Here is a 20,883-nt window from a genome sequence, read left to right as displayed (position 1 = left end):
TAGGGATTATTGATGAACGCAGGAAGCTGTCTTATGTCAGGCCAAAAAACATTTCTCCATCTAGCTCAGTCTGAGCTACTCTGATCATACCCATCACCTGATCATTTAATTGGAAATGTCAGGAATTGAACTGGGGATCTTCGGCATGATAAACGTGTTCTCCAAATAATAAATGCTGTGAATCCATATTTATTTGCATGGTGGATGAATTAAGACCAGTGTTCAAAATTAGCCAGGTACATTTTGCATCTGATTATTGGCCACTTGCAACCAAGTGAAGCCATCGCTGCCATTTTGTGGTGCATGCCTTGGGATCATTGGATCTTGACTGTTTTCACACACTAATACCATATCCTGTATAATTCTATCGGTTATATTTTATCTGCACAATCAGAATGAATTTCAGGAACCAAAATGCTTTTTCTGTGCAGCCTGAGCAGGAGCAGTGAATGAAGTTAATAGCTAATTAGTTTGTCTGCACTTTCCCCACCCTACTGCCCTACTCACAGTTGTGAAGAATATTCTTATGTTATGAATGGTCCATGTCACCATTAAGAAAAAGAGGTAGGAATAGGCCAATATTTATGTGGACTATCCCTGGATAAAGTTCACAGAAGTTCTTAACCTAGCTCAAGGTTGCCATCTGAACTAGCCAGATGTTTAACTGATAATCAATCACAGCCCCATTGATCATTTGAAAAATACAGATCCTTACGCTATATATGAGTCCACTTTAGTGACCACTTTTGGTTGTGGGGCTCAGAAAGCAGAGTAAATGTATATGGGTTTTTATTCCGGAAATAATACCAAAAAAGCAGGAGATTATATGAATAGAATATTCAAAGATGGCTCATGAAGCCCACACAATCCTCCATTGTCCATTCTTGACGCTGATATTAAAGAAAATCCACTGACTGATTTGCAAAATGCTTGTCTAAGAACCAAGTATGCTAACTTAATTGCTTCATAATTGGTTGAAGGATATCATCACTCTAATTAAAGTAGTTGCTAGTATGCCCCTGAATATGATTCATGTTGACGATGACAGTGAAATAAGTAACAGGAAATTAAGTAGTTCTTTGACGGGAAACAGTGGTATATGCTGCACTGGAAGATTTGGAGAATTAATTTTGATTGGGTAGGGGGAGAGAACAGGGCAGACTCACAGTTTGTGATCCCCCCTCTGCCCCTTAAAGGATCTAAATGGCATGATCCAGCAACCTTCTAATGTACTAGTTTTTACATTTGCCAGCACTGAAGAGCTTTGCACATACATAATTATAGAGTGAGTGTACAGATAATGGCAGTCCAAAATTTCACAGTGAGGCAGACTTACTAGCTTGCCTCTCGATTGAATTCATAGAAATGAAAAATCATAAATAGAAATTGCTCACTAAGAATGTCTCTGTTGTCATACTGCAAAATTTAGCACCTGAGAGTCAGCAGTTTAAGCTAATCATGGCATGCAAACACCTTGTATCATTGAAATTTATGTAGCCCCACCCCCCTCCATAATCTTTTCCATCCAAGAAACAAGTGAACTGTCAAAATGTCTGGGCCTGTAGCAAACAGCTGACTCCATGGTATAGATATCTCGCCATGGAAATAGTTTGGCAGAGAGTATCTCACCCTAAGAACGGATGACTTGGATTACTTCATGACTTAGAATACCAGAAAAAGAGCAGCTGGTTGGCTGGGGAACTGAATAACTAAGCTGTCAAGCCTGTAAGCAGTGAATAAAGTTTCCAGCCATCTAACTAAATGACTAAATAGTTTTATCTATTTTGAAAAACCAAACAATACCAATGTTTATTTTCATGATGCTATCTGAATTAGTCAGCTTGGAAAAGAGATTGCTAGGCAAATAATAGTGAAAAAAATAAAATGTTTGAGGTTTTTTACTTTGCAGTCAAGCAGTAAAAAGGTAAAGGTAAAGGTACCCCTGCCCGTACGGGCCAGTCTTGACAGACTCTGGGGTTGTGCGCCCATCTCACTCAAGAGGCCAGGGGCCAGCGCTGTCCGGAGACACTTCCGGGTCACGTGGCCAGCGTGACAAAGCTGCATCTGGCGAGCCAGAGCCGCACACGGAAACGCCGTTTACCTTCCCGCTGGTAAGCGGTCCCTATTTATCTACTTGCACCCGGAGGTGCTTTCGAACTGCTAGGTTGGCAGGCGCTGGGACCGAGCAGCGGGAGCGCACCCCGCCGCAGGGATTCGAACCGCCGACCTTTCGATTGGCAAGTCCTAGGCGCTGAGGCTTTAACCCACAGCGCCACCTCCCTCCCAGTCAAGCAGTATATAATTTTTATTTAAAAAATAAAATGTAAGCATGAATTTTAAACACAACAAACAGTTGGTTTTATATATAAGCTGGGAAAGGAATAAATATAAGAGACCAGGAAGGGAGGCAAAGTGTTCCCAAGGCCTAAGAAAGGTTTAATAAGATAGTGAGCAAATATTTATTCAGGTTCACAGCCTTAATAGCCAAGCTACTGAAATTCAACACACCTTGAAAAATACCAGAAGGTGTTTTGTTTTTAATAAGCCAGATCTTGGGTTTGATTTGTAAAACTCTGGCCCCTCCATGTGCCATGGTAACGGTATCTTTCCTTTGAAACACTGCATAACCCAAGAAGACCGCAAGGACTGCATTGTCAGTGCTTTAATTGACTCTGATTCAGTTTGGCATACTGTGAGCAGAATAAGTGAAGCTTGATTCTGCCCTTTATAAAGATGTTAAATAAGAAATAATGAATAAAGGCAACTGGTTAATGGTAGAGTGTGGGAGGTAGACTTTCAGGATGTACTGGTGTTGTGCAAAAGGAATAGAAACCTGCCAGGACCTCAGGGCCAGCAATCTCCACGTTTGCCAATGGAAGAGTCATTCTCAGAAAGATTTACAAATTGATGTTGGTTATCACCAGCTAAACGTACACAGGAAAACCATTCTGACATATATTGTGGTAGTTGTGATGGAAAGGTGCTATGCAGTTGGTAAAATGCTTGGTTTGTGGCATGACAACGCCTCACTTCACTCTGCCACAGCTGTTTCCCAGGCGGGCGTAAGCATCCCATGTAACTTACTCTTGTTCTGAGCGTATACAGGGCCTGAGTTAGGCTGGTATAGATGTGGAAAGGCTAGGGATATCTGTTAGCTGGAGTTCATACTATCTCACTTCCTTCTAATAGCAAAATCAGCTAGAGAGTGCCAATAGAGTTGTAGCCAAAACAAGACAACTGGGGACACTAGAGAGGGCTATCAGCATGCTGGAGGGGGAAAAATAACTTAATAATCCCCCGTCAACCCCCCAACCCCAGCACCATGTGTACTAATCATACTAAGTGGGCACAGAATGCTGAATATGTATTGGGGGGGGGGGGAAATCGAGAAGCAGATTCAGGGATGGAATGGAGTTTCCTGTAGACTAATAATAATAATATAATTTTATTATTTCTATCCTGCCCATCTGGCTAGGTTTCCCCAGCCACTCTGGGCAGTTTTCAACAGAACATTAAAAACAGAATAGAACTTCGAACATTAAAAACTTCCCTAAACAGGGCTGCCTTCAGATGTCTTCTAAAAATCGGATAGTTGTTTATTTCCTTGACATCTGATGTGAGGGCGTTCCACAGGGCGGGCGCCACCACCAAGAAGGCCCTCTGCCTGACTACCGCTGGCTAGCATGAACACTGAGCAGGAGCACTTCACATTGCAACATTTTACTGCAGATCCCACTTGTAAATTATTATTTGAAAGGTTCTAATATGTGCTGGATCATGTATGTATGGAAATAATGAAAAGAGAACCTGTCTACAGGCTCACATGTCTATACAACATGAGGGAAAGGGGACTTGTTTTTCCCGTTCAATTGTTCAGCTCCTGACTTGTTAAACCTAAGAACAAAGGAGAGCCCCACTAGATCACACCCAACAGTCTGTGTAGTTCTGGACCCTGTTTTCCAGTTTGCTGCTTATGTGGAACCTAGAAGCCTCCACCTCATTTTCTCCTTCCTCTGGTGCTTCCATCATGGCTTAATGAAACTGGCTATTAATGTGTCAGTTTTATAACCAGGATCCCCATTATTGTGCTGGACAGGACGGAATAATAATGCATTTGCCCCCTTTCCAGAGCTAGATCTCTTCTTTCACTCCACAAATTGGTTTTCCCATGTGTCCGCCAGCCCCAAAGCTTCAGTTCTTCTGGATATTTTTGGATACAGTATTTTTGGTCTGGATTGGAGAGAGAGCAGCAGAGAGAGCATTTAAAGGGTGTTTAGAGAGTGTTCCCCACTTAACACAATTTTTGCTTCTGCATACATGGGCCTGGAACATAACCCCCGCATATGTTTGGGGAACACCTGTACTAATATCTTAGTTATTTCTTAAAAGATAACCTTTAAACATACGGTATATTTCTCATTTTGTTTTATAGCAGCTTTTGCCAGGTAAAAAGTTTTGGGAGTCTGATGATTCAAGCAAAGATGGACCAAAAGGAATATTTTTGGGTGATCAATGGAGAGACAGCGCTTGGGGGACATCAGGTACCTCAAACCATCACGTAAATCATTTGGAGCAAGTTTTTCTACTCTTTTCTTTTCTCTCTTCTTCACAGCTCCTTAAAGCACTATAGTAGAAACATTTTAGAAAAGAGGTAAATAATATCCCTAAACAGTTGTACAGTACAGTTAGATATGCAAGGTTCTCCTATTTAAAATTTGTTTGATGCTGGGCTTTGCTGATCTGTCTGTGTTTGTGGGGGATGTGGAATGGACAGTTGAGGACAGGTCTAGCTCTCTTTGTCACTGTTTTCCCGGGTTCTGTAGAAGGGAGCAACATGAGAGAACGAATGAAAATTACTGGAGAAAGATGTAGATAGTATCCCATGAGTAATTATAAGGCAGATCTTGTGGCTGCCGTCTTCATCAGTTACCAGATGTTAGTTTGAATTCTGCATTTTCTTGAAGTCTGTAGTTCTCTCCCTCCTGTTTTCGCCTTACTTTTAAGCTGTTCAGAGGAAGTTAGGAAGCACATTATCTGAAGATGCACAGTAATCTAATGCTGAGCCCCTTCAATTTTGCTGCTGATATATGTATAAATATAGCCATTTGTTTTTGTTGCAGATCATTCTGTTTCCCAACCAATCATGGTTCAGAGAAGACCTGGCCAGGGTTTTCATGTGAATAATGAGGTTAACTCAGTGCTGTCCCCACGATCGGAAAGCGGTGGACTTGGCGTTAGCATGGTAGAGTATGTGCTGAGCTCATCCCCGGGGGATTCCTGTCTCAGAAAAGGAGGATTTGTAAGTATAGTGGATGATATCTGGTGTCACTGTCTCTAAATCATCATGTCTGTTCCTGTTATGTCCAATACATCATCACAGTTTTGGAACAGTTGGGAATCTATTACATTCTAAATGCCCAAAATACAAAGCTGATACAGGATAGTTTTTTAAAGGGACGGGAAGTGAACAGAGTAGCTAGGCCCAGAAGTGAACGTCCAGTTGCTTTTTAATGATAGGCACTGACAGTTTATTCAACAGAATTAACTCTGAGTAACTTACCTTATTAAGATCAAGATTGTATGTCACAATTCTGCAGGAATGCAGAAAAAGTGCACATAGGTGCAAAATTCAGCCTCCTGAGATTGTATCTTTTGTCCTGAAGAAAAGGATAGTTCTAGGCTTTTATGTGCAAACAGGTTCTGAAGAAAGCTCAAAAGTCAGAGCGGCAGCGAAGTCGGGTTTCCATTATGTGTGCACAATTGCATTCACATGAACGTGTGTTCAGGGGTGGGGATTAAGTGCATCAAAGATGCCACTATAAATTGCACAGTAAAATAAGCAACAGCAGTAAAGCTGAAACAGATTTTAGGGTGATGACAAATGCTAATTGTAAAATTTCTTGATTCAGAGGTGTGTGGTTGTTTTTTTTTTTAAAAAAAGAAGACATTGTGAAGTGCTATATTTTACACAGGGGCCAAGGGATGCTGAGAGTGACGACAATGACAAAGGGGACAAGAAAAATAAGGGCACATTTGATGGTGATAAATTAGGTGATTTGAAGGAAGAGGGAGACGTAATGGACAAGGCAAATGGATTGCCTGTACAAAATGGAATTGATGCTGATGCAAAAGATTTTAGGTAAGTATGTACCTATATGTGAGTCCAAAAAAGTACTGGAACTGTAATTTGGAAAGCAGTAGAGCAGAAGGAAGGAATTGGGTTTCACTTGGGAGCTGCTAGTTGTAATCAACATTTGTTTGGTGTTCCTTTGAGATCCGAAAAGAACACATTTTTGCTCACGCAGGCCAGGCTGGGTTCTCTTTCAGCTAACCTACTTTCTTCCCATCTGACGGCTTCTCCACACCTTAGAGGTGGCTTTTCAAGGGATACAGTGAGTTGAAGCAGGAGGCAGGACAATGCTATGCTGTCAACAGAACTCTGCTTATGACTCAGGGCCAATGAATAATCTGTGTTAAAATATGCTGCTGTGGTTGGGCACACTTTCCTATAGTTAAGAAAAGTGCAGTGACAAAATAGCAAAACAAATGCAACTTCTGTTGATGAAAGCAGCTGTGGGTTGCAGTCTCCCTGAGCAGGCCCGTTTGTAAATGGCAGGAAACAATGGCAGGGTGCCACAGGGTTCTGTCTTGGGCCCAGTCTTATTCAACATCTTTATCAATGACTTGGATGATGGACTCAAGGGCGTCTTGATCAAATTTGCAGATGACACCAAACTGGGAGGGGTGGCTAACACCCCAGAGGACAGGATCACACTTCAAAACGACCTTGACAGATTAGAGAACTGGGCCAAAACAAACAAGATGAATTTTAACAGGGAGAAATGTAAAGTATTGCACTTGGGCAAGCAAATAAATAGATAGATAGATAGATAGATAGATAGATAGATAGATAGATAGAGGCACAAATACAAGATGGGTGACACCTGGCTTGAGAGCAGTACATGTGAAAAGGATCTAGGAGTCTTGGTTGACCACAAACTTGACATGAGCCAACAGTGTGACGCAGCAGCTAAAAAAGCCAATGCAATTCTGGGCTGCATCAATAGGAGTATAGCATCTAGATCAAGGGAAGTAATAGTGCCACTGTATTCTGCTCTGGTCAGACCACACCTGGAGTACTGTGTCCAGTTCTGGGCACCACAGTTCAAGAAGGACACTGACAAACTGGAACATGTCCAGAGGAGGGCAACCAAAATGTTCAAAGGCCTGGAAACGATGCCTTATGAGGAACAGCTAAGGGAGCTGGGCATGTTTAGCCTGGAGAAGAGGAGGTTAAGGGGTGATATAATAGCCATGTTCAAATATATAAAAGGATGTCACATAGAGGAGGGAGAAAGGTTGTTTTCTGCTGCTCCAGAGAAGCGGACACGGAGCAATGGATCCAAACTACAAGAAAGAAGATTCCACCTAAGCATTAGGAAGAACTTCCTGACAGTAAGAGCTGTTCGACAGTGGAATTTGCTGCCAAGGAGTGTGGTGGAGTCTCCTTCTTTGGAGGTCTTTAAGCAGAGGCTTGACAACCATATGTCAGGAGTGCTCTGATGGTGTTTCCTGCTTGGCAGGGGGTTGGACTCGATGGCCCTTGTGGTCTCTTCCAACTCTATGATTCTATGATTCTATGAAACATGTTTGGGGATGGGTAATTAGAGGCAATGCCTTGGGGAAGGGTACAGTTGGTGTAGTACAGTGTCTAGTATATATTTGAATAGGGAGAACACTTGGTGAATGAATGCACCTTCCATTCACTAGAAGCTGAACTTTTGCAGCAGGGAACCTTTTCTATGCATGTAAGCTCCCTGTGTGGTTTACATCCATGATCTAAGTAGGTATAGGGCAACCTGCACAAGTAGAACTGCTTTCCCTGCATGAAGCAGGCTACAGGGTAAAGGAAATGTGATACATCTGGAAGGGGTGGAGGGTGACGGTAACTGAAGAAGAGATACGGAATCAAACCAAGGAGGGGGTGAATGATTGGGGCAGGCAAAATATAGGCGACAAAGCCCACAAACAGTGGCTGCAAGGAGGATCCTCTGTCATCACCCCATTTCCAAGTTCAGGAGAAGAGAGAAAATTGCCATATCTGATGGGTTGGGGCGGTAAAGGGTGCTCTCCAAGGTGAGTGTTGCAAACAAATTTATTGGCAGCTGTATGAAAGAGAAGGCAAGGTCTTTAAAAAACAACAATCCCAGAGTTTTAGATGTAGTTTAATAGGGCAGATATTGGGGATAAAGTGGGAGACAAGGGAACTCTTAACAGCTTATAGCAGCAGCAACAACAACAACAGATCTATAATACAAAACAGCCAGGTGATGGTGGTGAGTTATTTGGTGTTTCAAAAAGATGGGAAGGGGGGAAAGACACAACTAAAAAGAAATCATTTTAAAACTGTCCTGCCGTTGACACAGATGGTGTTTATTTTAAAAAAAATATATAAGAATTTTGCTCTGAGTAACTGTTTTGTGATGCTTTTTCTTTTTCTTTAGTCGGACACCTGGTAACTGCCAGAACTCTGCAAATGATGTGGATCTTTTAGGGCCAAACCAGAATGGATCTGAGGGCTTAGCCCAGCTAGCTAGTACGAATGGTGCCAAGCCTGTGGAGGATTTCTCCAACATAGAGTCCCAGAGTGTTCCACTGGATCCCATGGAACATGTTGGCATGGAGCCGCTTCAGTTTGATTACTCTGGCACTCAGGTACCTGTGGATTCAGCTGCAGCAACTGTGGGCTTATTTGACTACAATTCTCAACAACAGGTAGATCTTGCATTGATTAATACGGATCCTCCCCCGCCCCTTTCTGTCTCCTGCAGGGCATGGGTTTGCACACACAAACCTATGCACCTGGAATAACCTCTGTGTACTAACCATGCAACTTTTCCTTTTGATATGTATAAAACGGCTGGATATCCCCATCCCTTTCCCCCTCCCTTGATATTTCTAACTACTCTGGGCACTTGCACTATAGGTTAAGCATATGGGTTGTGCACTTCAAAGCTAGGCTCATCATAGCTGAGGCGCTTACTCCGCTCAGTAAATGAACATCAGCTTTGGTTTGCTGGCTAAAGTGTAGGAGGATCCGTGTAGCGAGAGCTAGTTTATAGAAGTGTATATTTTATAAAATATTATCCTGCGTTTGCTTTCCACTTCATTCTATTACTGCAAGATCCTTCTGCACCCATTCGTTGCACAGTCCTTTTGTGGCAGGAGCCACAGCTGCATTCTCAGGAGGGTCATGAAGTAAGAAAAATATGCAGCTTAGCTCTTTGATGACTGCATACAGAGTTGTCACTTGGGATGCCCCACCCCCCTCGCAGCAGGCATTAGACTGGCGGAAAGTGAGAAAGAAATATGAGAGTAACTCTAAGCAGATTGTGACCCTCTGAGGCAACGAGGTGCTAACATTCATAACATTAACAGCACTGGATTGAAAATAACCTGCCAGACACATTTTGAATCTTTTCCGACTAGGCTTTAATTGGATGACCTAGGCCTGGTGCCTACCAAGTTTAGCCCAGTTGTAGAAAAGTTCACACAACTACCTTTCAACTGAGAATTTTAACTGAGTTGTAAAACACATCTTTAAATTTGATTTCTCAGCTGTTCCAAAGACCGAATGCACTCGCTGTTCAGCAACTGACAGCAGCACAACAACAGCAATATGCATTGGCAGCTGCTCATCAACCGCACATAGGTAAGTCTTTCAGTCCCTTGTTTATCAGTAGAGTCCAGGTTGCCTTCTGTTGATCATCAGCATTTCTCCAAGTTTCTTTCAAAACAGCATTCATTTGTTTTGAAAGGGTAACGCAAGGGGTAATATAGGAACTTGGGTTGGTGTGATTGGGGGTTGGAAAGGTTTGAGATTCCACTGCTTGTAACTCTGGCAGGGTGTGAGCATCATATTTTTGGCTCACTCATGTCTAGCAATGATGACACTCTTGCCCTCACTGAGAACATTGGTTCTGTAATGAGAGTTTTTTTTAAGTACTCATTTGCTCTGAGCCAGACATGAATGGGCTACTTGCAATATTCAAACCAGTTGTAGTTAAATAATTCCGTGTTTTTCTCCTGAAAGCCCTCTTTGAATAGACCCAACAATGTGGATTAGCGATGTCCATTATTTCTGGTTCTCCTAACAAAACTGGTTGAATACATTTCTTTGTTACCTTGCTCTCACATTCTTTCCTTTGCACCATTAGAAAATGGATATACATGTAATTGCTTATATGGGCGTTTGGTCGAAGGGCAAACGTCCATATTTGCAATTAATAATGAGAGTTGAGTAAATAAGTAATTCCTGGGTTTGACCCAAACACTGTAAGTAAGAACAATCACTTCCACCTCCAGGGTTTACATTCCCTTTTAAATTGTGATCAGTACAATTTTCCATTATAAGAGCTTCAGTGTTGCATTATATTTATTTTACGCTAGATTTTCAAAAGACCATTTAACCTATATTTTGTAAGATTTATATATGTTGTCATGCATATTTTGAAATGTATATGCAAGGGCATACAGGCATCTGTTTGCTTGTTTTTTCCTTCAGTTATTTTGTTTTGCCACTTAATATTCCTTGCATTCATTGTTGGCGTCCCAGAAAGGGATATGTGGATGCCTGAGAGAAAAGTTCACACCGAGAGCTTTGCCCCCTAACTTCCCTACAGATGTTCTCTCCTGAAGAGGCAAGCTTCTCTGTAAACTGCACAGCTGCTTGTCTCCGAGGTGCAAACAGCTTCACAAGAAAGCATGCCTCACAGTGTGCACATATTGTGTCCCCGTATGGTGTCCCCCTGCTTCTTTTTGTATCCTGCCAGTGTGTGTATCCTGTCTGTTTTAGGACTTCCTACTTCTCCAGTCTATTATTAATATGCCTTTGCATTGTTCTGAATTCTTCTAAGAGAATTCTCAGAGTCACAAAGGAAGATACACACACGAGTAATAAGGTTCTTGGTAGAAGTAGTTAGTGTGATGCTAGTGTGATGTTTGCTGTGACTAATTTCCAGATATCCCTGGAATAATTTTTGTTTTTATGAAGTGGTTTTCATCTTTTCAATTTCACGGCGTCCCAGAGCTGACACAAAAATCTAGGAAGCTTTCAACGTCTTACAGCTGAACGTGAAAATTTGTATATTGTACATGCTCTCATCTGATTAAAGAAACCTTGGTCAGTAAATTGTATCATCTTCAATTAGATCTGCAGATGAGAGAAAAACAACAACATTGTTCTAATGTGGCCTTCCACAACCTGGTGCCCCCTAAATATTTTGAGCCATCATCAAAATCATCCCTGACAATTGGCCATGCTGGCTGGAGCTAATGAGATTTGAAGCCGCAGTAACATCCTGTAGGGCACCAGGTTGGGAGGTACTGTTCTAAAGGGGGGGGGGGAATGCTCTCCTTTTGAATGATGTACACATGTATTACAACAGGCATTCTCTTACAAAAGAGGAAGGGCATGACTCCTCCAAGACATCACTTGCCACCTTCAGTTCATGCCCACCAGTTAATCATGGCTACCTTTTTAGTCAATGGAAATTAATAGACTTAAGAGGCGGCAACCCTAATCGCTTGTTTTCTGAGTGAAGCTTCTGACTTTTACAGCTCAAATTTTAGACCCGTGTCTTTTTCCATGATAGATAAATCGGCTCAATCTCCAAGACACGCACACACGCAATTCTCACACACACACTCATGTTTTGGTAGGGTTGCAGTTCTAGTCAAGTTTGTTTTTACTGACAGGTATGTTTTCAGCAGGTTTAGCTCCTGCTGCCTTTGTGCCCAATCCATACATCATCAGCGCTGCTCCTCCAGGAACGGACCCCTATGCGGCAGGGCTTGCTGCAGCTGCAACGTTAGGTGAGATGCTTAATGAGATGCATGGTTATTTTTTTGAAAATATCTATCTGTGTATATATAATGCTGTAAGTTGGGGGAGTTTCCTGTTCATGGGTGGAAAGTTTTTACACCTTGCAGCTTAGCACTGGATGAGAAAGCATAAAACTGAACCAAAAGATGTTTTGCTTCTGCAGCACAAGTAGCAGCATGAGAACAACGGTAGAACTGACCTGTTATAGCAACAACCTATCATAGCGCTGTTTTTCTTCTGCTCATGGTTGTTTGGCTCAATTTTTGCTACTGAACACCATGTCAAAAGTGACCCTGTGAATTGGGTCTCATGTAGGTCTTACTTGCTTGCAAGGGCTCTCTTGCGTTTGAGCGTCTTCACAGCTTAAGCAGCTGAAACCATAGCAAGCTTAAGATAATAAAGGGAAGTCATACAAGGCTTGGACAGCTGGGGTTAACGCTCTCTCTCCCCACCCCTCCCCACCCCATTACTGTATACTGTTGCACTTCTGTGGGAAGGAAGTATCCCCTTTCAAAATGAAATATCAGATGGATGTCCAGCAGATACGCAACGTTGTTTAAAGCATAAGTTAGATGGTATGAGTTCATCAATATTCTCTTGCGAAATTGGTCTGGGAGATGAGAAACAATAACAGGATTGCCTTGGTAGAGGGGATTTTTTTTATAAAGGGCTTGTGATGACCTTTTCGTAACCACGTTTTAAATATTGGGGCCACGGGGCTATTTTATTTGTTATACAGGCGTCTCCCCACTTAAGCACAGGTTTTGTTCTGGGCCTCCGCGTGCATAACTGAAATGAAGTGGGGAGCATCCTCTAAAAAGCCTCCAATTGCTGGGGGGGGGGTCCTGCTCTCCTACTTTCCCTAATCCAGACAAAATATCTGGAGTTGAAGCTCTGGGGCTGGCCAGAGGCTGGAGGGTGCATGGGAAAGTGGCCTATGCTGCTGCAATACCCTGAGTGCCAGCTGTTAGGTTGGAGGCTGAGCAGCTGAACCTGAATTGGAAATAGAAAAAAGGAGCACATGATTAACCCCACCTATTTCTGCCCCATTCTGAGGCAGCAACAGTTGGGACGCCATTTTCATAATTTTTGGAAAGTGGAGGTGTGAAAGCGTGGCACTTCTCACATGGCTCTGTCCCAAAATGTGTTTAAATATAGGAAATTTCATGGAACATGGCCAAGGACCTGTAGAATTACCATGACATAGGCCCATCCCATTATTTCAGGCCCTATTTATCTTTATATCAATTGGTTTACTCATGTCTAGCAATGATGACACTCTTGCCCTCACTGAGAACATTGATTCTGTAATGAGAACTTTTTGTATGTACTCATTTGCTCTGAGCCAGACATGAATTTTCACCTACTTGCAATATTAAAACTATTTTAAGGAGATGCATACTTTTATCTTGAAGCCCTCCTTGAATAGATGCCGGTGGTGGTTGATAAACGCTGCTCATTCTTCTCTTCCCTTCTAGTAATACATATGTTACTAGAGAAGCCTGGAATTGGAGTTATGGGGAAGTGGCAGTATAATGGCAATACAATCTGGTGCCCACCAGAAGATCTATCATCTTTTGACGATGAGAAGTTTGTGCTGTCGTCATGACTACGTGGGAGATTTTGTGTGAATTCCTAGTAGTAGTAGTAAATTTTATTTATATCCCGCCCTCCCCAGCCGAAACCGGGCTCAGGGCGGCTAACAACAATAAAACAGTACAACAGTACAACACAACACTCTAAAATCATTCATTATAAAATTAATTCAGAGCTCCGCGAAGATTGCCGAAGGAGGGAATCAGGCTGTGCCCTGGCCAAAGGCCCTGGTGAAACAGCTCTGTCTTGCAGGCCCAGCGGAAAGATGTCAAGTCCCGCAGGGCCCTAGTCTCTTGTGACAGAGTGTTCCACCAGATCGGAGCCACAGCTGAAAAAGCCCTGGCTCTAGTTGAGGCCAGCCTAACCTCTCTGTGGAGTGGTGACCTTGGTTATTTGGAGCCTGAATCGAAACTCCTGCTCAGCCATGAATCTTCAGCTTGTGTGTTAGTGTGGTGTACTTGGTAGAGCAGGAATGCGGAACCTGTGGCCCTCCTTAACTGTTGTTGGACTACAACTCCCACCATCCCTATCCAGTGGCCATGTCAGCTGGAGCTGATGGGAGTTGTAGTCAAACAGCACCTTTAGGACTACAGGTTATCCAGCTCCGGGACAGCGTGTTGAACTTCAGCTAGGCAGGCTTGGGTTCACATTCCCACCAAAATGGAAGAGCCTTGGTTCCAGGATAAAAGAGGATGTAGAACTATTCATATACCCTTGAACTTCATGTAAGACAGATGACATAAGCATGTAATGAATGAGTGCAGTAAGTTCAAAAGCGTGCTTTCAGCTTCTGTCTACTGATCTCTTTTCTTTTTCTGGCCAGGAAAAACCAAATTATCAACTCCCTCTTTAGAAACAGTCAATGCAAGCTAGTTACTTCAGTAAATTCAAATTACATTTTTCGCTCCAGCATACACACACACATTAATTCGATACTCTGCACAGCTGGTAACAACAGCTCATTTAATTAGAGACTGTTAACACCCCAGTCAAACACGCAGGTAATCTGAAAAAAATAGCATTAGCAATTCATTTATCTAGCCACAGATGGGGATGGGAGGAGTTTGATTAAAATCTAGGTGATTTTAAATCATGGCTTAAATTGTCATGGGAAATGTACTGATCTTTTATTCATTTAATTAAAATCAAGCTTTCCATCTAAACTTCAGATAACTTCCTAAACAAAAGTTGCTTGACATAACCTGGTCTTATGGATCAAGTAGGGGCTTTTGTCTGCATTATCCAAGCAAATGTTAACTGTATAACAACAACAACAACAACAACAACAACAACAAAATGTTTTTCACTGTTTTAGCAAATGGCACGTTAAACATTGCCTCTTTAATAAGCTTTATTCACAACTTGTGTCAGATATTAGTGTGGTAGCTAGATGCTAATTACTCCACGGAGACACTCTTATTTCAAAACATAGATTTCAGTTTATGAATATTTATGTCTGTCTAGAAGCCAAACAATAACACAAATGTGTTTATTTCTCTTCTCTTGGAAAAGCACTGTTTCTGTTTTTAAACTACATCATGGCTAGTTAGAGGTTGTAAGATAGGAGAATAGGATCACCTAGAGATTAAACAGGCTTAGTGGATTGTCTTGGATAGGTACAGGATGTCCTCTTCTGAAGTCATATTCTGGATCCCATTTTCTGTGATGACCGACTAGTCCCTGACCTTCAATATCAAACTGATGTACATAAGAACAGAAGAAGAGCCTGCTGGATCAGGCCAGTGACCCATCTAATCCAGCATCCTGTTCTTACTGCCACAGACCATATGCCTGTGGCGAACAGGCAAGCAGGATTCGAGCACAGGAGCATTCTGCCTCCTATGGTGTCCAGCAACTGATATTCAGAAGCATTGCTACCTCCTAACTGGAGGGCAGAGTATAGCCCTCATGGCAGGAAGCTATTGACAGCCTTCTCCCCCATGAATCTGTCAAATCGCCTTTTAAAACCATCTAGGTTGGTGGCTACCAGTGCCTCCTGGGTGAATGAGTTCCATAGTACGTGGTGTGTGAGGAAATACTTAGTTGTATCTGTCCTGAATCTTCCAACATTAAGCTTTTTTGGATGTCCAGGAGTTCTCGTATTATGAGAGAGGAAGGAAAACCTTTCCCTATCCACTCACTCCATGCTGTACATAATTTTATGCACTTCTATCATGTTACTTCTTACTCAACTTTCCCCCAAAACGTAAGATGTTCCAAATGCTGCAGCCTTTCTTCTTAGGCAAATTGTTCCATCTCCATTATTTTGGCTGCCCTTTTCTGATCCTTTTTCAACTTGACAATATCCGTTTTGAAGTGAGGCGACCAGAAGCATACACAGTATTCCAAATGAGGTTGTGCCGTAGATTTGTGTAACAGTGTTATGATATTGGCATTCTTATTTGCAGTTCCTTTCTTGAATTTCCTATCATGGAATTTGCCTTTTTCAGGGCACACCAGGTTGGCATCTCCATCGAGCTGTCTACTGTGACCCCAAGGTTTTGTTCCTGATCAGTCACTGCCAGTTCAGACCCCATGAAATGAAAAAAAATAATAATAATTGGGGCCCGAATGCATCACTTTACACTTGTTCACATTGCTTTGCTTTTGTCATTTTACTGCCCACTCAGTTTGGAGAGGTCCTTTGGGGAGCTCTTTGCAATCTCTTTTTGTTTTAACAACCCTGAACAAAGTATCATCAGCAAACTTGGCCGCCTCATTCCTCACTCTTAACTCTAGATTGTTTATGAACAAGTTAAAAAGGACAGGTACCAATATCAGTCCCTTGAGGACTCACTTTTGACATCTCTCCATTCAGAGCACTGTCCATTTATTCATTCTGTTTGCTTCCTGCAACTTAACCAATTCCTGATCCACAAGAGAACGTCTCCTTTTATTCCTTGGCTGCTAAGCTTATGCAGGAGTCCTTGGTGAGTTATTTTGTCAGAAGCTATTGTTTATCAGCCAGATCACCTCTATATCTATATGCATGTTGACAGTCTGTAAATGTATATTTTCTTTCCCTGTGATCTCTTGTTAACAAGGGAAAGACCTTTAGCTCAATTTGTTTAATTTGGAGCTATAGTTTTAAGTCATTATACGTGTAGGCTTTGAGTCAAACTAGGCATAACATTAAATGTGTGAATGCATTTAATGTGTATTTTACTTCAAATGTCTAAAACAACAGCCACATGGGTGGAAGGTTAACCCTTTTCTCCAGTGCTACAGTCCCAGCAAAAATCCCATTTAGAAGAGCTATAATTGATCTCCGGGGGGGGGGGGGGGAGACACATTAAGGACATCCACACACTTTACACCATCCCTTAGTACTGTGTTTAGATTTCATTTCCCAGGCTATTCTAATTAAATGAACATGAGGTGGTTATGTTTTTAAAAAAATAATAAATCAAAACCAGATTTTACTTAAAAAAAAATTTTTTTTTCCCCTCTCTTGTTGCCCTGAAAGATTTGGGGAACAATTGGAAATTTGTGGCTTTCTATGATAAACTGCAAGAAAACTTTTTCAGTACCTGCAATGTAGCATGTTTATAAATAAGTAGATGCTGAAATGTCACCGCGCAGCAGTTTGGACAAGCAATAGCCAGAGAATGATACAAAGCTCTGCCATCCAGCACCTTTTCAAAGGCTGAATTGGGAACCAAGCCAGGCTAAACAGCAGCATTGGAGGGTGGTGGGGGAGCAAAGACCTTTCCAGTGAAATGGTTGAGAGAAGAAATAACAATACAAGTACAGCATGGGGTGCTTCAGGTTTTTAAGGACTGAAGAAGGCTGCTGCTGAAAAGTGCCCACTTGCTGGCTGAACAAACTGTAGAAAAATGGCATAAATTGACAAAATGTGCTTGACCATGAAAAGGATGAGAGACAAATGGGACTTGTACGATGGTGAGCTGGTCAAATGTCAGCAACAGAAAAGTGTGTGAATGTCTAGAAAAAGCTGCATTTTAAAATTTCTGTATGAGAACGACACACACACACACACACACACACACATATATTTTCACTCTCCACCTTTTATTCATGCATCTCAGATAGGGGTAATGCCAGCAAGGCATTGTAAATATTTGCACCAATAAGACCATCCTGTCTGTTAGAAGGTTTAAAGGCTTAGTAGGAAAAGTACATACATTACTTCTGAGTCAACATACAGTGATCTGAAAAGCTTTATGATCTAGAATAGCTTTGCTAGGTCCAAATTAGAACTTTTCAATTGGATGAATGGGAAGCACAAGCATCTTAGGTGAAATACTTTATCTGAGCAGGTGGATGATGTTCTGAAAGACTTGCAGTGCTCTTTCTGCCGAAAGTGGCAGACCATTGGAAATGGCGGCTATAGCTTTGTTATTCCACCACCCCCTACTCCCACCATGGAGGAGTAAGCAAAACCACTAGCCCTTCAAGGCTCTTGTTCTGTTAATGAATTACGCAAACGCACCAGCAGGAGATAAAGTCAGTCCTCTGTTGATATTTTAGGTCCTGCAGTTGTCCCTCATCAGTACTACGGAGTGGCTCCCTGGGGAGTATATCCTGCCAGTCTCTTCCAACAGCAAGCTGCTGCTGCCGCAGCTGCAACAAATTCCTCAAATCAGCAGACCGCTCAGCAGACGCAGCAAGGACAGCAACAGGTGAGCACCAGTGCGCTTTTGCACCAGCCATTAATTGGCCTGAGTCTACAGCCTTTTTTCAGGCACACATGAGCCTTTCTTGCTGCAGGAAGAGCTGAAAAGAGGAAGCGGAATTGTTGCCTAAAGTACTTAGGCTGCCCCTGCTCCCTTTACATATGTCCTAGTTGATCTGCATAACTTGGGGCCAGTCAAGAAGGAGGTAGATTCTCTGTGATGTGTTTTGTTAAACCAGCAACGGGGAAGCTGTGGCTATCCAGGCACTGTTGGACCATGGCTGTGATCATCCCTAACCACTGGCCATGCTTGTTGGGGTAGAGATGAAGTGGGAGTCCCAATAATACCTGGAGGGCCACAGGTTCCCCATTCCTGTCTTAAACCCCTATTAGATGCTCCAAAAGTTTTGGGTGGCTTTGTGGTGTTTTGAGAGGCACAGTTGTTGGCTGCTGGGTAGATCATCTTTAGCGACTCATGTGGAGTTCTGATTTCCAGGCTCCAAAGAATCAATGGGCAAATTGGAAAAGGGGCAAAGGGGCCTTCTGAGGCACCTAGATATCACAATGCAGTTGTGTTTATTTCATTAATGTGGCTGCTCCATTCACACATAAACTATAGAGGAGGAGGAGTTTATCTTTTTTGACATCAAGGGGAGCATGCAAATGAGGGGAATTTAAATTATGTCCCCTCTCCATACCTTGCTGAGCTGCATTGCTTCAGGCATTTTCCCTGTGCAATCTGTCTCACTTCCTGTACTGAAGTTGAGCTGGTCAAAAAGTGCTTGAAGCAGTGCATCACAGTGTGGAAAGGACGAGGAGCTAAGATACGGTTTCACTTCCCAAACTTGCATGCTGTATTTCATGTAGAAAAAGAAATTCGCTTTTTATGCGAACAGGGCAGAAGCACAAATGAATATACACGGTTGCCCTTTCATGCCTGGTTTACCTTGGAGGGGATTTAAAGGCTCTTCATCTGAGCAGAGACTTGAAAAAGCTGTGAATACTTCCTCCAGGGAAGAGATGAAATCTTTGAGGTGGAGGTGGCAGCAGAGGGTGTGTGCTGACAGTTCGTAAACCCTTAAGACTTGAGTACGACTAGAAGTGGGTTTAAAATTGCAAAATGTAGATTACGGTTACATTGTAGCAAAAACATCTCAAGATCAATTTAGCAAATCAGAATCCATTTTTTCTGAACTTGCTACAAGAGAGTACTGCAGAGCCAGTGTGTTGTAGCTGTTAACAGTGTTGCACTAGGTCTGTGGAGACACCATTCACATCGCAACTCAGCCTTGAAGCTCACTTTTGGTGACCGTCGGCCAGTTGTAGTCTCTCGGTGTAGCCTACCTCACAGGGTTGTTAAGAAGATAAAAGCATGTGAGAGAGGAGGGGAGAGGGTTAATTATACCACTATCTTGAGTTCCTTGGAGGGAAATCTGCAATGTGAAAGTAATAATAAAAATTCTGAAAGTTGCTCATTAATCAGGTCTTAATAATGGTCCCAGTATTAGGGACCGTGGACCTGGTAGGGTTGTTTCAGGCATTTGGGGTTGGTTGGTGCCTGCTGTGCTAGTGTAGCATCAACGGGATAGGTTACTGAAAGCCGGCAGGTAGAACATGTATATGTGTATTTGTGTATAGTAATGGAGAAGAGCATCTTTCTTTGGCCACCCCAGTTGTCCTCAAAGGTCTGGCAGTGATGACACTCTTGCCCTCACTGAGAACGCTGTTCGGTAATGAGAATCTTGCTTTGTACTCAGGTGTGCTGAGCTGGACCTTCTTAAACAGAAAGCAGCAACAATGTTAAAAGTTGCCAGTTTCTTCCTTTGCCCATTGAAAATGCATCCGCCCCCTTTTGAGATATCCAAGACAAGAGTGCATATTTAGGAATATATTTTTATAGCACGGAGAAGGTAATAAATTCCATAGCCATTGCAAGACCTCCCTCGGTAAAACTGAAGTAAAATACAGTAAGCTTATTGCTATTCATTGCCAAAGGAAGTTCAGGCTGTATTTTAAATTAGACCAGCTTCCAGAAGTTTGTAGAATTGCGGGCTTCGGTCTGTTAATTGTCAATTAGTCAATAGTTCACACATTTTGGCAGCGCTTGGTAGCCAGTGTTTGTTTTTTCCTAGTAACCAATGAGGCTGCTTTTTCACTTCCTTCTCTATGGCAGTGAGTGTTTTCTTCTTTGTACTTGGTACCCTACAAAGTTGTTGGTTTTTTTACTGGGAATGATTAGTGGAGAGTGTGTGTGTGTTTGCAGTCCCCTCCAACCTATGACGCTGATGTAGCATGGCAGCACAGAATGCAGACAAGCTATTTTGAAAGTGGCACCCTCTTGTTTCTCTGTGCTGCCATTGAAAAGCCATTGGAATGTATGAAACCTTTGGTGTATACTATAGAGGCTTTTCCTGTTGTTTGCCATAATCAAATTTGCAGTAGCCACTGGCAGTCATATTCCCAGACCACTGTGGCTAACCAACTATAAGGATTGCATAACTCCATTTGCTTTCTGTGCCTTAGGTTCTCCGTGGAGGAGCCAGCCAGCGCCCTTTGACACCAAATCAAAACCAACAGGGCCAGCAAACTGACTCATTAGTGGCTGCAGCAGCAGTGAATTCAGCTCTTGCTTTTGGGCAGGGGCTGGCAGCAGGAATGCCAGGTAGGAGCTTTTGGTTCCTTGTAGCAGCAGATCTTCCTAAGCTTTAAAAGGAGCCTAGATTTTTTTCCGGGGCGGTGGACAGCGGGCACATTGGGGGCATTGCGT

At 42.5% G+C, this 20,883-nt stretch overlaps 1 protein-coding gene across 7 annotated transcripts in view; it reads left to right on the top strand.

The window, feature by feature from the left end:
* The window catches only part of PUM1 (pumilio RNA binding family member 1), a 50,242-nt gene that overhangs the window by 15,304 nt on the left and 14,055 nt on the right, over window positions 1-20,883 (top strand). For 3 of the 7 annotated variants that reach the window (XM_081920513.1, XM_081920510.1, XM_081920511.1), the window contains exons 4-11: window positions 4,433-4,541; window positions 5,121-5,299; window positions 5,973-6,139; window positions 8,505-8,775; window positions 9,619-9,712; window positions 11,758-11,874; window positions 17,972-18,123; window positions 20,640-20,778. In XM_081920513.1, the coding sequence (XP_081776639.1) occupies window positions 4,433-4,541; window positions 5,121-5,299; window positions 5,973-6,139; window positions 8,505-8,775; window positions 9,619-9,712; window positions 11,758-11,874; window positions 17,972-18,123; window positions 20,640-20,778 (1,228 nt within the window). The remainder of the gene's footprint in view (window positions 1-4,432; window positions 4,542-5,120; window positions 5,300-5,972; window positions 6,140-8,504; window positions 8,776-9,618; window positions 9,713-11,757; window positions 11,875-17,971; window positions 18,124-20,639; window positions 20,779-20,883) is intronic. The other 4 variants (XM_081920516.1, XM_081920515.1, XM_081920512.1 and 1 more) reach the window with 3 other exon arrangements.

This window comes from Podarcis melisellensis (assembly GCF_964234715.1).
Source record: "Podarcis melisellensis genome assembly, chromosome: 8".
Lineage (NCBI taxonomy): Eukaryota > Metazoa > Chordata > Lepidosauria > Squamata > Lacertidae > Podarcis > Podarcis melisellensis.
The sequence above is the reverse complement of the archived record's forward strand: the minus strand, read 5'-3'. Positions and strand labels throughout refer to the sequence as shown.